Source organism: Thermobia domestica, chromosome 17, assembly GCF_964235325.1.
Source record: "Thermobia domestica chromosome 17, izTheDome1.hap1.1, whole genome shotgun sequence".
Taxonomy (NCBI): Eukaryota; Metazoa; Arthropoda; class Insecta; order Zygentoma; family Lepismatidae; genus Thermobia; species Thermobia domestica.
In genome coordinates, this window is record NC_137470.1 from 85,695,114 (window position 1) to 85,714,162 (window position 19,049).

The following is a 19,049-nucleotide window of genomic DNA, read 5'->3' on the forward strand; positions in this document are numbered from 1 at the left end:
ACACTGATTTCAATCACAACAGATAGAACCAACGGTGCCGACTTTCCAAAATGTATTTTGGTGCATATCAATGACGGGGCGTGTTATATGTTTTCAGGGGAGTCTCGATATATATATATATGATTGATTTCTTTTCAGTTAAAATCTTTTATGAACGCTGTCATAAAGGGCTGTGCTGTGATAAAGTAAAATATACCGGCAATATAAATTGGGGCTGTCCTAGCTCAGTTGGTAACACATCTGACTTCAACGTAAAGAAACAGGTTTAAACCCGTGATCAAGTTTAATTACTGTAATGCATATTCCTAACATATACAATCGTGAAGTTTAGTGTATATTTTCAACAACTTACATGATGCACAATGAGTGCAAAAAGCAGTGATATTATCAATACGTTACTAAAAGAAAATACTACATTCATACCAATTAAAGTGAAAAAATCATTATAAAAGAAAATACTTTTAATGTTATTGCAGAAAGAAATTGCAAGGATTTTGTTGTGGGCATAAAGTATAAAGTGACTAATTTAGTGTGTTCCTTGGTCGCCATGCAGTAACAAACTTGAAACAATTATGCTTTAGAGGTTAGAAATTTTAACTTTCATCTCGATGTTTTAATTGTTTATTTTTTGATAGTGGCAAGTAAGAAATATTTATTTTATTATGTTTTTATGAACCTAATAACCTTGCCTGCAGCACCCAGAGAAGATTATTTGTGTGAGTGCTGGAGGCAGGGAGCACCCACGTAGTCGGCTCGCCTGCACAGAACAACCCCTAGCATTTCTTACACAGCATATGGTTTTTTGGCATAGAACGTTGCTACTATATTAGCGAGTTCCAGCTAGTTAAGCCTTTTATTAACAGCCGGAGGCAGCATTCTGTTATATCGTTGTAGTGAGTCGCGTGTTAAAATACTCCTAGTATCAGCGTTTTCATTCTTCTATTGACCTTGAAGGACAAAACAAATGCCTTTCGAGGAATACAAGTTTCCTTCAATTCATGAAGTTGATATAGAAATGACCTTCCAACCTATGCTGTGTATAAATGCTGGAAGTCTTTCTAAAACGAGCGGAACGAGCAAGTCATTTATCAAACGGCTCGACGTCAAAAACTGACTCGTCTCGGAACTCGATTCGAGAAAATTACCTTTGATTCGACTCGGAACTCGACTTGAATTCGAGTCGCGTTTTAGCTCGACTCGTGCCCATCCCAAGGCATTAGAAAAAATGGCAACTTATTATTATTCTGCTAAACTAATTATATAATAATAATAATGTTGTTATGTAAAATTAAAAATACAGAATATAGAGAAGCGTAGGATATGCAAACTGATCTGAAAGAACTCTAATATTACATACCATCAACAAACTATTTTCTAGTAGTACAGTAGGCCTGCTCATCAGAACACAGTTTATTCATATTAACCCCTTACTGTATATCGTTAATTATGGTACCTTTGTTTTCAGGATGCGAATTACCGGGGGGTTGTGGGGTATTTGTCCCCCTCAATCACATTTTGTTCCCTCCAAGATATCAACTGAAGTATCCCAAGCGGAGATCCTCGCTTTTCCCCCAAAAACCATGCTTAGTATAACGCCAAATTTCACTGATTTTTGTCATTTCTTGTAAGTTTAATCTGCTAGCCGTATTTCAAAATGAGCGATGTAAACTGTTCAGTATTGGTCATTCTAATTTCCCCACTATTTTCACCGTTGCTTAGTTTAACTATAATATTATGACTAAAGTGTTTACTTGCAACGGTATCCTCATACCTTTCAGTTCGTCGTCGTTCGTGAATATTGAATGTACTAATTGCGCATAACAAAGTAGGATATGGATTTATAAATGCTCTTAGTGGTTGGCCAAGAAGTAAACAAATAGCTTCCTCCATCATACTGGGCATGTCATATCCATCCTCTACATTTGTATCGATTACCATCTTGTTTTAATTTGTTATATATCATTTTAATTTGCAAGTTTGCACAATATTTGTAATATCCAATAAATAGAACAAGTGGATTTAATAGAACATAAGCTGACTATTATTGCTTTAGCATCTCTGCCTTTTACAGTTTACGGAAATGAACTTTTGACACTGTACTCAGAATCTGAGTTCGGCCTATATATTCTCTCGTGGCTATATGTTAGTGTATATACTTACGATGCGTCCGTAGTGAGCAGACACGTTAGTGAAAGTGAGTAAGGGCACAAGATTTGTTTTAGCATTCGCTAACACGACTGATTCTCCGTGTCATTCATTGTCTGTCTGTGTCTGTATAAGCACTTCAACTGGAGCGGACCTTTTAAATTTAACCCTTCACTATCTATCTTTCTTTTCGCTACACAGTTTGCTGTCCACGCCAATAATCGTGTCTGGAAAACTTCAATGTAATATTTATACTTCATTTGATATCATAGAACATAGTGAATAAACTCAGCTGTATCCTAACAGTAAAGTAATTATAAGTGCTGATATCCTGAGCTCCATCATAGACTTGACTTAGGGATGCGCACGAGACAAGATTTGAGGCTGTCTCGTCTCGAAAATGTGCTGTAAAAGAAATATCTCGACTCGAAAAATGTATATTTCTCTATTGGAGAAACTGTCTCGACTCGAATTTTGTCAGGAAAATTCTGTCTCGACTCGTCTCGTGCGCATCTCTAACTTGACTTGATTTTGAGTTCAATTACAATTGTAATCATCGTTTTCTTTTAACACAAGCAAAGGACGAAGTTTCGAACACGGGTCATCTGGGTGGTAGTTCTGTACGGATCAAATGAACTACGGAATAACGTAGTAGAAACTCCCTACTCTGTAAATATATATTGCTAATATTCGTAAGCTTCAAGCGTGTAAAAGAACGTTCCTGTTTTGTCTTTCTATCAAGGTTTACGATATTTCTATCGTATCTTGTCTGAGTTGCAAAACGAAAGGTAATACATTTATGGATTTATGGTTAGGGATTGGTCCTTTAAAACATTTCATTATTTCGAGAGGTGAGAGAAAGATACTATCCCTCGAAAAACATGCATTTCCTTTTGTGACAGATGAGAATACTACTTCAAGTTTGACTATTGAATTCATATAGTTTGGAAATCTTCGTTTCACACTGTGAAACGATACTCACTTCTTTTAGTTTGGTATTGGTAGTGGTAACTCGTCTAATATATGCAGCAAGTTGACACTCTTAGTCATAGAGAAGAAACTTGTAGCAATACACGTTGAAACCATACTTGGCTAACTTCAGCTACTTCTGGTTTGAATAGGAATTGGTGGAAAATATTCTAGTGATACTGAATTCTTGGAGAAACACTTTCCTACGACCCTGAGTCGATTGTAAAAAAGCCGTATCTTGATATATCCTATTGTTTTGATTCCTGGAAACAAGAATTGAAATAGGAAATAATAGTTAATTCGAAACACTTCCTGTTGATCGTAAATAGCCGTATCCTGGTATCTCCTATTGTTTGGATCTATGGAAGAAAGAATTGAAATAGGAAGTAATAGTCAATTTGAACCACTTCCTGTTGCGGTAGGGTGTTGACAATAATTATGGTATATTGTCTTGAGACGCTAAATCGTTTGGACAATGATGTTCTAACTATCTGTTACTGTTTTCGTTCTATGGCGAGGAACGTTCAAACAGAATATGGCTAATTTTAACAAATCCTGCTTTGATCAAAGCTGCCATGGAGGAGGAAGCTATTCTTGAGACGATGAATCGATTGCAAAAAGCTACTTTTTAATATCTTTTAACATTTTTGCTCTACGGAAATCAGTATTGGGACCGAAAGTACTAGTAAATTTGAACAATTACCAGCTTTGGTAGAGTTATATGGATAATAACTATATGTTTGTTGAGAGGCTGAATTGTTTGCTTCAAACTGCTTCTCGCTATCTGCTGCCGTTTTCGTTCTATAGCGATAAACGTTGAAACCGTTATTGAAACCAGTTATAGGAAATTCTAACTACAGCCGAATTTATTGGAGTACTGTAGATAGTCATGATATGTCGTCTTTAGACTCTAAATCATTTGCAGAAACCACTTCTCAATATCCGTTATAATTATGTTTATATATTGACAAACGTTCAAACCGGAAATGGCTAATTTGAACCAATTCCGGTTTGAGAAGAAGGTTAACGAAGGAAATAAAATCTAATCTTAGGACAGTGAATTAATTGCGAAAGACCACATCTTGAAGCATTTACTATTTCTGTTAGGCGGAAATTAGAAATTGAAACCGGAAGTAATAGTAAATTTCAACCATTTGTGGTTTCGGTAGAATATATTGGATACTCTTGATATTGGCTCTAGATGGTAACTCGTTTTTAAAAATCAGTTCTCGCTATGCTACCGTTTCACGATAAAAGTTGAAACTGTTGTTGAAACCGGAAGTAATAATAAATTTAAACCCTTTTCAATTTTAGTAAAGTATTGTGGATGGCCACGATATGTTTCCTCTACACGCGCAATCGTTTACAAAAAAGTCTTCTCCCTGTGCCTTGCCGTTAAATGTTAGAACCGCAATTTGCAAATTTGAACCACTTCTGGCTTGAATATAGAGTTATCGGATAAGATGGAACCTATTCGTTGGATGCAGAATCAATAGCAGAAAACCATTTCTCTATATCACTGTCTTTGCTCTGGTATCTGTCGACAGCAAAGCCCTGCACGGGCCGATAGCGCCCGGTTCGGCCCGGAATATGCCCGTTTCAAGTAATATCAAACTTGGCCGGACCCTAACCGTGCCAGGCATATATCGGGCCGAACCGGATCGGGCACATTCCGGGCCGAGCACAAATGCTATAGGGCCGAACCGGGCCCGGCCACTCTGAAAGACGGATCGGAAACTAATCTTGTCAGCCTTTTCTTAAATGTCCTCCATACCCCTGCCTTTGCCGTGATCGTACGGTCTTACTGTCACCCTATGCTAATAGTAATGTGTTTGGGAAGCTGACTCTTTATTCAAGTCTGCTAAGTACTGTAATACTACCACTATTACTACTTCTGCTACTACTACTTCTACTATTATTACTAGGACCACTGCTAATACTATTACAACAGCTACGACTTCGCGTCAGAGTTGACATATCTGGTGGTACCGAATTCACCTTCTAAGTACAGAATAAAATGGAGAAATGCTAGTTATTATGGCCGGTCTGCGTAGAATGTGAACCGATGCTTGATCTACGAGGGACAACGCTGGCTCAGTAGGAAAAACACACACATCAGGTGCTAGAGGTAGTCGTATCAATCACTGCTTGTGCTATGTGAGCTTTGTGGTGGACAAACACCGTGTGCTTGGGAGTTTCCGCGGTGGTCGCGATTCCTCCCACAGTTTTCATTCCACCAATTCATCCCATCATCATCCATACGGCCTTAGCCGTTGTTACCTAAAGAACGTATAATAAAGTCAAGTACTTGACATACTAAGTAGAATTTGGTGCGCTACCATAAGACCACGAAGGCCAAAACCGTGAACTGGCGCGCTCATAAGATCAGTACAATTTGTAGTAATGTTCAATTAGCAAGGCAAATACCAAATAGTGTTACATCTTTCTGTATTGTTTATAGTATGATACCACAAATATAACAAAATATAATGATCAAATAAATCACCAAGAGTCCAGGGTCGATTAGGTGTTCCTAGGTGGCTCAGTGGTTGAATGTTCATCTCTAGTGGATGGGGTCCCTGGTTCGATGCCAGCTCTCGCCAAGTGAACTTTGTGGTGGACAAACACCGTGTGGGGGTTTCTCGGCGTTCTCCCGTTTCGTCCCACTTTATTCATTCCACCATTTCATTTATTTCTCATCATCAGGGCCTTCTTTAGCCTAGCCGGCATAACTGTGAGATGTAAATCTCAAAGATTTCGTTTTCATTGTTTTGTTTTCGTATTAGTAGTAATAGCAGTAGTGGTATTCGCTGTCAATATAGTAATGAGTAGTAGCAGTAATGATAGTAGCAATAGTAGTAGCAGTGGCAACAATAATGGAATTAACACTAGCATTCGTAATCGTAATAGTAATAGTAGTATCAGCTGTAGTAGTTGTAGTATTTGTATCACATACGGTATAAAAGTTTTACATATCTTCTCTGTTACTTGTAATGCACTAATGAGCGTAGTATAAGAGTTTCACGCCCATGAGCTGTATTATTGTATAATAAACATGGCTGGACAGAGCAAGCACAGATAACAAATAGACAGACAGAATAGGGACATAGAAAGAAAACATTGGGTAACCTTTCACACGATTTTCCTATTCGAGAAGGACAAATACCCATTGCAATATTATGACGACACATTTCTCATTTGAAGGATTGACTTGGCTTATCAACTTGGTTGTTCCCAGGCCGGTTACGCCCGGCTCGAGATTCGGGCCGGGCGGGATCGGGTCGAGCCGCGCACTGAATGAAGATCCATCCAGGCCGGGCCGGGCCGGTCTTTGGGCCTGGGTTTGCAGGGCTCTGGAACTTCCTACTTTTATGCACAGCATAGTTTGGAAGTTTAAAACCTGTTCTTGGTCCCATAAATATTATTAACACTAACATATCAATGATACTCTTGTGTATAATTCAAAAAGTTAGCCGTGAAATTTAATCCAGATTGGAAGTAGTTGTGGAAAGGACTCTTTATATATCAGATTTGTGGGTGTTCAGATAAAACCAACATAATCTTTCTATTTCACAACGGGTGAGTAATGCATAGGTCATTTCTACTGTATATCAACTTCACAGACCAAAGCGACTTGTGACTTCATGAAAAACCATTTGTTGGTTCTTCAAGGTCAATAACAACAATATAGCTAATACTAAGAATACACGCGACCCATTACTTCGATAGAAGAGGCAAATTCAACAGACGTATTTACGTATAAAAGCCTAATGCCCTCCAGGCCTTTAGTAGAAGGCTTAACTGGGTGGAAGCAACATAGCAACGTTCTGTGCGAAAGAACGCTGTTTGTTCTATCTGTTGTGTGTATGAAGCACGAGTTTGCTTGTGTGTCTGTCTGTGTGCGTCCTGGAGATCAGATGAGTTGACATAAAGTTACTAAATTTTGATCACGGATACTTTTGTCCACGCCCCAGACTAGGACGAAGCGGTTTTTTTTTCAAAATTCGAACCAGGGTTCTCAGGGGAGGGCTGCATTTACCAGGACATGTAATGATATTAGAAAATGGCCGATTTTGTGTCAAATCCATAGTTTTCACGGTCGGTGAAATCAATGGTGACACTTCCATTAGCAATAACTCAAAATCGGCTACCATTGTTTGCGGGCCGGGGTCACCGGTGGGTGGAGGTACCGAAACACGTAAAAATAATCCAAAATGACCTATATTCGTGTCAAATCCCTAGTTTTCACGGTCGCTGAGATGAATGGTGATTCTTTCAAAGGCGTTAGCCTCTAAATACAGCTGGAGCCGCGGTGGCTCAGTGGTAGAGCGTTCACCTCTGGTGCTTGGGGTCCCGGGTTCGATCCCAGCCCCCTCGAAGTGAACTTTGTGGTGGAGAAACAGCGTGTGTCATAGCTCACCGACTCACTGACAATGACTGATTTAACACGTTTGATAACAGCGCGTGTAATTGCTGATTTATACGCAGTTGATATAGGGTGCATACCTGTAGATAGGTGTGTAACAGCGTGTGTAACAGTTGTTGTAAAAATTCTGTGTTCGAGTCGCACCCTAGACTGAATTACATTGTTTTTCAAATAATTAAACACTATAAATGATTTTGCGTTCGGTGCTGAAAGAGATTTATCCTATGAAGGACGATAAACCAAGACAGTGTGTTAAAATTTAATTTATCCCCATGTCTTTTGCTCTTTCCTTTCCCTGTTTCCTTTTTTCCGATTTTGTTTAGCTTTATATACTTTTTCGGTCTCTGCATGATGCGTATTATTATTATTTTCGTTTTCCTTGCATTAATTTCTCTCTCTTAGAACTTAACGTGAATGAAATTTCTGTAGATTTATCTCGTGGTTGTTTCTCTAAGTGTTGCTCTCAGATAGCAATACTTTTCCCTCCATATGGAGGAATATGCAAGGCTACTGTACCATACGCGCACAAGCCCTATGGGACTATGGAAGTGAGTTGCGCAGTTTGAGCAATACGCACGGATAAACCACGCTTACATTTATATTTATTAAAATCTCATATTAGGACTTACTCCGCAATACAAACTTTAAACAAATGCGCCTTTTAAAATTCTGTACTTCTTCTTCTTCTTCTTATTATTATTATTATTATTATTATTATTATTATTACTATAGCAATAGCTATATGAAGCAATTATCTCGGCCAACTTGGTCGGGCCGCGGTGGCTCAGTGGTAGAGCGTTCCCCTCTGGTGTTTGGTGTCCCGCGTTCGGTCCCAGCCCCCGCCAAGTGAACTTTGTGGTGGACAAACACCGTGTGCGTGGGTTTTCTCGGGGTTCTCCCGTTTCCTCCCACTTTCTTCATTCCACCATTTCATTCATTACATCATCATCTTCATCAAGCGCGGGACGTAAAACTCGAAGATTTCATTTCGGCCAACTTGGTTAATACACACCATTCATCAACGGGTAGTTGTAGAAATGAATTTTTTACAACAGTTGTTAGCTCAATCGCTAGAGCGCTGACTCATAGATTCAAGGGTTGTGACTTCGAAACTAGTCCGAGTCAAAAGATTTTTTTCTGATTTAATCCTTCAGATGGAAATGTTTCTCTATTCACTTTTAACTCGTAATTCTGGATAGAGATGTTTGGATGTGAAAAAAGATACTAGAATATAAGAAAAGAAAGATAAATTACGTGATATCTTTTGCAATTTTTAACTATATTTTCACCTATCTAGGACGTTTCTGAAAGTTCAGACTCCTATAGCTCCTTTCCGCTCTCTTACCTGTCCTTTAACTACGTAATTTCTACACTTATTTCATAAATCACATATACATATATTGCAGATGGATCTCTTTCTCTTCTCTCTACATCATGTCTGGAGATAATTGTTTTGATAACACGTTACAGACACGATTTACAAAAAAAAAAAAAAAAAAAAAACAATACGATCTACGATATCAGTGATACATGTTGTGGTGTTTAACTTAACATATAAAACAATAAATAGATAAGCTGAGAATACGAATCTTTACAGAGATGACAGTGCACTGATGCTTCAAATTTGTGTCTTCACTCCCTATACCTATGTTAATTCCTTAGTCAAAATAAAAACTCTTCAAAATTAATCACAAATTCTTATACAACTATCCCTTCCTTGGAGTACCGCGCGGTCACATACACGTCACGGCGATGTAACGGTACTTTTGGTGACGAGGATAAAAATACGCATACGTCAGAAGTCCGTAAACAACATGGAAAATTGCAACGAAACTTCTTATTGGGACTATTTGCAAAACAGTAAATGAAACGTGTTTTAATTTTTGCGGAAAAACAATGTTGGGGCCTAGGCCCCACCCGAAAAAAAATTAATAATACCGTAAAGCGAAGGAAGAAGTGGACCGGAGGAAATGATTTTGTGTAGATATTAGGGTGGTCGTGCATCAATGACGGAAAATTCGGGAGATGAATCTACAGGTAAAATCAAGCAAAAAATGTCATATGAACATTGGGTAAAGGCGGCTTCGTTTGGACGCTAGTGGCGTCTGAAATGTCACCTTCCGAGGCAACAATTTGCAATATCACAAGAACGGAAAGAAATACGAATGTCGGGTCAAAAGATATCAAAGGAAATCCCATCCGAAGAATCCAATTATGCATAAGTCATGGCGAAAGAGTGGCGGCGCTAGAGGGGGCACAAAGAAAGTGAATGTAACATGGAGGAAAGTGAACAATTTACACTGAAAAATTGTAGGAGGGGATGTTACTTGGAAAATGTAGCAACAAATGTTAATGAACAAAGGCAACAATGGCTACACTGTAGGGACACTATGGGAGGCGGAATGTAGAAATACAGTATCTTTGTAACGGAAAGAAATAGGAATGTCGGGTCAAAAGTTGGCAAAGGAAACCCCATTCAAAGAATTCAGTTATGCATTAGGTATGGCGAAACAGTGGCGGCGCAAGGGGGCACAAACGAAGTGAATGCTACGCAGAGAAAACTGAACAATTTACACTGACAAACTGTAGGAGGGGATATTATGTGGAACATGCAGCAGCAAATGCTAATGAACAAAGGCAACAATTGTATGCTGTAGGGACACTATGGGAGGCGGAATGTAGGAATGCATATCTGTATACTGGACAGAAATAGGAATGTCGGGTAAGAAGATTTCAAAGGAATACCCATCCGAAGAATCCAATTATGCATAAGTGATGGCAAAGCAGTGGCGGCCTAAGGAGCACAAAGAAAGTGAATGAAACGCTGAGAAAAGTTCTACCACAGATGTTGTTCTCGGATGAGGCATTCATACGGGGTGGCATCACAAATGTCCGCAATGACCATCGATGGACATCCAACAACCCGCATGCAATTGTAGAAACGAAGCATCATCAGCATTTCTAATTCCGTGTGTTGGTTGGTATTATTGATCACGACGTTGTGAAACGCTTCTTACCACAGCGATTGAACGCATGAAATATCGTATCTCCAGTTTTTAACCTAGGGCCTAACTATTCTAGTTAAAGACGTGCCACTGAGGACACGGCAGTGTATGTAGTTTATGCATGATGGCGTCCTTCCCATTCATGGCCCACTATTAGTGCATATCTGAACGAAAAAATTCCACGCAGGTAGATGGATCGTGGAAGCAAAGAAGTATGGCCCCCACGTTCACCCGACCTGAATACCCTAGACTGTTTTCCTGTGGGGCTACATGAAGAGTCTTGTGTATAAATGGCTCGTGCTTGGCATTGAAGATCTTCGCTAGCGCGTATGAACTGCATTTGCCACACTACGGCAAACTCCAGCGTAATTGCCAAAAGTCGGAGAATCCTTACGCCATCGTGTAACTGTCTGTCTCGAAGAACAAGGAAGACATATTGAACACCTTCTTTAAGACAGCATTATGTTGACCACGGTAAGTACAATAACTCTTGTTTTCACAGTACACTGGACCTCATCTTTCGTACGAGTTTTTTTACGATTTGCACGTATCAACACTAAGAGTGTTTAACAGTTTCTTTCTATCTACCATGCGCCGCCACTGTTCCGCAGTACGTGCGCACAATTGGATTCTTCGGATGGGGTTTCCTTTGATATCTTTTGACTCGACATTCTTATTTCTCTCCGTAACAAAGATGTGTCTCTCCGTGTCTTTGTTCATTAACATTTGTCGCTGCATGTTTCAAGTAACATCCCCTCCTACAATTTTTCAGTGTAAATTGTTCACTTTTCTCCATGTTACATTCACTTTCTTTGTGCCCTCTCTGGCACCGCCACTCTTTTGCTATCACTTATGCATAACTGGATTCTTCGGATAGGGTTTCCTTTGATATCTTTTGACCCGACATTCGTATTTCTTTCCGTTCTTGTGAGATTGCGAATTGCCGCCTCGGAAGGTGACATTTCAGACGCTTCTAGCGTCCAAACGAAGCTTCATTCACCCAATGTTCATATGACATTTTTTGCTTGTTTTTACCTGTAGATTCATTTCCCGAATTTTCCGTCATTGATGCACGACCGCCCTGTATAGACCCTATGTAAAATAAGCCCTTTAGTCTTTCTGAAGTAACCCTATCAGTTTTGCTTCAAATTTGGCAGACAAGAGCAAACTGGAAATAAATCGACAGGTCTTTTTGTTTATCCGCATAAACATTGTAAGGGTTAAACGTGCCTCCTGAAGTACTATAATATACGCTATTATGTTTGTGCGTGTAGTTGATCTGCCAAATTTGAAGAAATCGGATGAAGACACGACACTTGTGAAACACGAAAGGCAATATTTTACATATCCAATATCTACATACAACTTAATTCGCTTCGGTTAACTCCTCACGCCACTCAACGCCTCGGTGCACTCAACAGTTTTTTTTCTTTGAGGAAAATACGAAACACGTATTCCCTCATCTTACCTCTACAATATTTGGCCACATTTCATCCACTTCAGTCCACTTCATTTTGTCTTTCGGGGTCAAATTCCAAAATTTTGGACGGGGGCTTTTTCCCTAAAAAGCGTTTTTCCCCCGAAAATAAAAAACGCGTATTCGTTTATTTTTTCCCTATTGTTAATACACAAAGCTATGTTGTAATTCTACATGTGCTTCACACACATCTGACATACTGTTACTAGCACTTTTGATTTTTCGTGGTCAAAGGTTTGGAGGGGTTGGTGCCTCACCCATCCGTTTTCTCCAGGAAAACATCAAACCGGTATCCGCATTTTACGTCTGCAGTATCTGTGGACAATTTCATCCACTTGGGTTCATTTCTTCTTGCCTTTCGGGCGTCAAATTTCAAAATTTTGGGTGGGGGCTTTTCAAACCTAAAACTGTTCTTATGCAGAACATAAAAAACCCGTTTTCGTTTATTTCTTGTCGTATTGTCCATACGCAAAGTTACGTTGCAATTCTTCATGCCCTTTACACACATCTGACAACTGTTACTAGCACTTTTGATATTTCGTGATCAAATGTTTGGAGGGATCCGTACTCACCCAACATTTTTTCGAGGAAAATACGAAACCCGTATTCCCTCATTTGATGTTATACACTATCTGTGCAGAATTTCATTCACTTCGGTTCACTTTAATTTGCCTTTCGAGCGTCAACTTTAAGAATTTTGGGTGGGAGCTTTTGCCACGTAAAACCGTTTTTCTGTAGAAAATAAAAAGTCGTACCGTTCACTTTTTGCGTATTGTCCATACACAAAGTTTCGTTGCAATTCTTCATGTCCTTCACACAAATCTGACGTCCTGTTACTAGCAATTTAATATATCGTGATCAAAGGTTTGAAGGGGTCCGTGCACCACAAAACCCTTTTTTCTCGGAAAATCCGAAACCCGTATCCTCCTTTTACGTCGTCAATATCTGTACACACTTTCATTCACTCCGGTTCACTTCTTGCCTTTCGGACGTCAACATTCAAAATTTCGTGTGCGGGCCTTTTCCCCCTAAAACCGTTTCTCCGTAGAACAAAAATCCCGTATTCGTTTATTTTTGCGTGTTGTCCATACACAAAGTTATGTTGCAATTCTTCATGTGCTTTACACACATCTGACATAATGTTACTAGCACTTTTGATATTCCTTGATCAAAGCTTTGGAGGGGTCCGAGGCCCACCCAACCCTTTTTTTTCAGGAAAATACGAAACCCGTATTCCCTCATTTTATCTATAATATCTGCGCTGAATTTTATTCACTTCTGTTCACTTCATTTTGCCTTTCGGGCGTCAATTTTCAAAATTCTGGGTAGGAGCTTTTGCCCTAAACCGTTTTTTCCGCAGAAAATAAAAAAAAACAGTATTAGTTAATTTTTTGCGCATTGTCCATACACAAAGTTTCATTGCAGTGCTTCATGTCCTTTACACACATGTAACATAGTGCTACCAGCACTTTTGATTTTTCGTAATCAAAGGTTTTGAGGGGTCGGTGCACAACCTAACCGTTTTTTCATTAAAATAAGAAACCCGCATTCCCTCATTTTATGTGTACAGTATCTGTGCACAATTTCATTTACTTCGGTTCATTTCTTTTTGCCTTTCGGTCACCAATTTTCACAAAATTTTGGGAGTGGGATTTTGCCCTCTAAAACAGTTTTTCCGGAGAACATAAAAAATCAGTATTTGTTTATTTTTTTGGTGTATTGTCCATACACAAAGCTATGTTGCAACTCTTCATGTCATTTACACACATATGACATAATGTTACTAGCACTTTTGATATTCCTTTATCAAAGGTTTGGAGGGGTCCGTGCACCACCCAACCCTTTTTCCAGGAAACTACGAAACCCGTATCTTCATTTTATGTCTAAAATATATGTGCATAATTTCATTACTTCGGTTCACTTCTTCATAATTTCATTGCCTTTCGAGCGTCAACTTTCAAAACTTTGGGTTGGGGCTTTTGCCTCCTAAAACCGTGCCTCCGCAGAACATAAGAAACCCGTTTTCTTTTATTTTTTGCGTATTGTCCATACACAAAGTCATGTTGCAATCTTTATGTCCTGTACACGCATCTGATATACTGTTAGTAACACTTTTGATATTTCGTTATCAAAGTTTTGGACGGGTGCTTTCCCCACCCAACCCGTTTTTTTTTAGGAATGTTCGAAACCCGTATTGCCTCATTTTACGTCGACAATATCTGTGGACAATTTATTGATTTCGATTCACTTGTATTCGCCTTTCGGGCGTCGACTTTCAAAATTTTTGGTTGGGCCTTCTGCCCCTAAAACTGTTTTTCCGGAGAAAATAAAAAAACTTATTCGTTTAATTTTTGCGTATTGTCCATACATAAAGTTTCGTTGCAATTCTTCCTGTCCTTTACACACATCTGACATACTGTTACTCGCATGTTTGATATTTCGTGATCAAATGTTTAGAGGGGTCCGTGCCCCACCCAGCCGTTTTCTCCGTTAAAATTCGAAACCCGGATTCCCTCATTTTACGTCTGCAATATCTCTGCACAGTTTCATTCACTTTGGTTCAGTTGTTCTTGCCTTTCTGGTGTCAGCTTTGAAAATTTTGGGATTGGTTTTAATATTAAACCTTTACATTATGTATTTTTTCTTTTTTATGACATTCTTCTTCCGGGATGGAAGGAGAGAAATGGTTTCCTTTTATATCTGTTTCTTGTCATTCATCTTGTTCGAACTGCTTAATAAGATCATTTTGTAACTTTTGATGTCATCCAACTCCGTCACAATAATAAAGTTGTCATTTTTAACAATTTGTTTTATTCTCTTATTTGCAGTTTGCTACACTGATATATTTGTTTCAAAATTGAGGTTTTTTCCAACGCCTTTCGAATTCGCAACAAACCGAAGCGCCCAGCTTTTTGGGTTGCATGCTATTGCAGGAAAAGGAGAATTGCAGGTGGTAATGCACTTTTGGAGTCGTGTATACAATCTGGGAAGGTTCGCACAAAGTATCACAGATGCTGACCTCTGCAATTCATGAAATTTAAATGACATCTCCTTCACCAGCTTCATCAACTTCTACTTTTCTTAATCCATGGTATCCTTCAATACTTGTTACTTTGTGTAAAGAAGTATGACCATTTACGTCTACTTTGCTAATGGTTTGGCCTTTAGTAATTTTTCCTTTAAGAATACGACCACAAGCCTGATGACCTACAAAATCATTATAACTCAATGTACTAGCTTGCATGAGGTAGGGCAATTCTAAGCTACCAGCATTAGGGGAAACATTTTCGATAATCATCTCAAACAAAGGCCTCATATTCACACGTGGGTCATTTGGTTCACGGGAAAAAAAACAGATAATCCAGATGCATAGCAGATAGGAAATTCAAGCTGTTGGTCATTTGCACCTAATTCGAAAAATAAATCAAATGTAAGATCTAAATCTCGATCGGGATTTGCATGGGGGCGATCGATTTTGTTCAGTACAACTATGCGCTTTAGGCCAATTATTAAAGCTTGGGCAAGTACAAAACGGGTTTGAGCCATAGGACTTATTGAGCATCTATGAAAAGAAGAACGTAATTGACCATCCCTAAAACGCGTTCTACCTCGCCTGAAAAATCAGCGTGCCCAGGGGTGTCTATAATATTAATTTTAAATTCATCGAATTCGATGCTGGTATGTTAGCAATTCCTCTCTATTTTTCCTGATCGTAATTATCCATCATTCTATCAGAGGTAGCATCATTTCTCGAAAGATTGTTTAAGTAAGCTGTCTATTAGAGTTGTTTTACCATGATCAATGTGAGCAATAATTGCAATATTACGAATCATTTTGTGGTCACGGATTTTTTTTGGAATAAGACATAAAAAGGAATCTCTTAGTTTATCAGTTGATATACGATTTTAAAACAATCTTCATTAAAACGCTAGGTTAAGAACCATTACGAAAATCCTTAATCTTCTAATAAATTTTCTTTATTAATAAAAAACTTATCTGCTAAGAGAGCTTAAGAGCTTGATGTTTTAAGAGAATCTAGATTAAGGGGGTTAATTCGAATGAAGTCTTCAACAAGGCAACCTTGAATAATTTCTGTATTCAGCGAATCTTTCTGTACGAGATTGCATGTCCGTAAATGATTCAATAACCCATAGCGGGTTTCCTTATCATTTACTAAAAGAGCTTCAAAATAAGAGGGATCAATCCGTTCTTTTAGCATCACTTCATGTCCACTCCAGTTATGATTAGCAGAGCGTTCTCGCTGGATTTTTTCTGACGAGGCGTTTAAGATAAATTTCTGATTCACTGTGAACACATCTACTCCCAAAGCTGTTTTCACGGCATTGGTATGTCCCAGATTCTAAAGCCTTAAGAGAAATTAAAATGCGTACTTTGCTCTGATAATCTAAGTGGCTTACATCAAAGCCATCAGAAATCGTATCTTCTTGTGTAAGCATTTGGGTATAGATGCTATCAGCAGCTCCGGAACAGTAATCCCAAACAGGGCCCCCGACCTTGTTAATTTGAAACTTAGTTTTCATTTCTTCAGAGATCATACCCATTGAAAGCATTGAGGCGGTTCGTTGATATAAATCCTCTTGATTTGTAAAGGCACCTGTAATTGCAGCTGTAAGATGACGTCCTCCTATTTTTTGCACTTCATGAGCAAGACCTTGAACCTTATAAGGGATTTTTCCTGGTAAAATTCCAGTTTTTTGCATTTGATGAAAGTATTCATGAAATGTTTCTCTCATGTGCGGTGCTTTTTCAATCATTTTGTTAAGCAATTCTTCTAGAAGAAATTTGTAAAAAGCTTCACTTCTCTCAAAAATAGTAGCTTCTTTTGGAAAAATTATTCGGAATAAATGTCCCATTTTTAGGCGATCTAGGTCTTCTTTTAAGGAAGGGGCAATCGCTGTATCAAGAATCATTAGAGACATAAGTTCATATAGATCAAAGTTTCTTTTTCGATCCATTAAAACCACAACCCGATCGAATAGATTAGGATAATCCTGAGATGCTCCTATATGAATTTGACCAAGTTGTGAGACCTCTTAGTTATTATTAGATTCTTTACACTCTTCGACGACAAGAGATTTTGCATGAGAACCGGATAATTGTAAAATATCGCGAATCTCTGAAGATGTAAGTTTTTGAACCTCGTAAGTAGTTTCTTGCAATTTTTCTCGAAAAACTTTATTCACTATAGAAACTCTGCCCGCTTCTTCAGATACAATGACAATCAGAGCATCTGTCAATTGACTTGCTCCTAAAGCTGCTCTATGTCGTGTACCCATGGATCTGGTGAGTTGTAGGCTATCTTCAGCAAGAGGCAGAATCACACAAGCGGCAAAAATAGTCGTATTACGAATAATCACTGCGCCATCGTGCAAAGGATTTGTATCGAAAATAGATTCCAGTAACTCTGAAGGAAAAGTTGCATTCAGCTGTAAAGGTTTTCTGGAAAAGTCATCTAGAGAATCTTCGTTTTCTAGCAAAATGAGAGCTCCCAGTCTTTTTGCTGCAAGACGATATACAGAAGTCCCAAATTGGTCTAAAAGCTTATCAAATTCCGTTACTTCCTTATACCGACGTCCTTTGGGACTGAGCTTAGATAAAGCTACACACATTCCGGTTGAAAGATGATGAGCAGTCCCAATAAAGCTGTATTGCTTAACAATCCTATGATTCTATGTAATATCGGGTAATTTAGCTAAGTAGCTAAATCAAAAGCAAGTAAAACAGTTAATAGCCACATCCATAGAGCGCGTATTCCAGAAAAACATAAGCAAATAATTAACCACCAAAGCAATTACTAATATTTCAAAGACAGAAGTAAAGCTATGAAAAAGCGCACACATTTTTTACATCTTAGAGTTATTTAATAGAGTTTGAACTCAAGCAAACTATAACAGAAAAGATGGCTAGAAAAAGGAATATTTTTTTATTTTAAACGGTCTTAGCTGATCTTCGCTTTGGGTTTTTTTCACGATGTTGTTAGAATCAAGAATGATTCCTTTTTATGTTGACTCGAATTCTATTCGGATTAACACTATATTCATCTTCCTTTAAGTATTGGTATAGGGTTAATGCTTGTCGTTTTTGAAGGTTTTTATTTAAAAACGAAAAATGTCTATCAACAAATTGCAAAATTTCGGACAGAAATTTTTGCTTTAACATTTGTTCTTGGTGTTGCAACAGGACGTACAGTTATTTGGATTTGGAAAAAATTGGCTCAACTATTCGCGTTTTGTAGCTCTTTTTGGTTTAGATTGTTATATCCTTATCCTGATGAAATTACAGATGGATTGATTGCTTTAATGAAAGCAGATCAGAGGATCTGCCCTTATCTAGATATGCCTATTCAGCATATTAGTAATCGAATCTTAAAAGCTATGAAACGAAAAACCACCAAGCAGCAGATCATGGGAACTATAGAAAAGTTGCACAAGAACCTTCCGAATGTAGTCATTCGCACAAGCTTAATGGTTGGGTTTCCTTCGGAAACAAGAAGAGGTGGATGAACTGATTGGACTTATTCAAAAATATCCCATAGACCATATCGGAATTTCTAAATATTCCTGTAAAGAGCAATCTCCTTCTGCAAAGCTACCAGTTCACATAGCAGAAAAAGAAAAACAGGCGCGTTTTAAGAGAATAGCAAAAGCGCAAATGCAGCTTATTGCTCAAAGAAATCAAAAATATATAGGACAAAAAATATCTGTTATTATAGAAGGCACTCATCCTGATTCATCTTATCTTCTATCTGGAAGGTTTTCTGGGCAAGCGCCGGAAATTGATGGTATGGTAATTATCAATAACGCTCGCAGGGTAAGAAATGTACCTGAGCTATATGAAGTGGAAATAACATGTCTCTGAGTGTGATTTAATTGGAAAAGCCATTCGATCCTTAGAGAAAAAAACTCCGCTTAATGTAGTTATATGAAAAAAAGATCTATCATAAAACCTGGCTCAGAGAAATCCCTTTTATACCGACATCCTTGGATCTTTTCTGGAGCTATTGCTT

The 19,049-nt window shown here is 38.4% G+C and overlaps 1 protein-coding gene across 1 annotated transcript; it reads right to left on the reverse strand.

The window, feature by feature from the left end:
* Positions 1 to 17,076: 17,076 nt before the first annotated feature.
* On the reverse strand, positions 17,077 to 17,652 carry LOC145674079 (cyclic di-AMP synthase CdaA-like). The gene has a single exon (XM_081743900.1). The coding sequence runs from the start codon at positions 17,650 to 17,652 to the stop codon at positions 17,077 to 17,079; it is 576 nt and encodes a 191-aa protein (XP_081600026.1).
* Between the last annotated feature and the right edge of the window lie 1,397 nt (positions 17,653 to 19,049).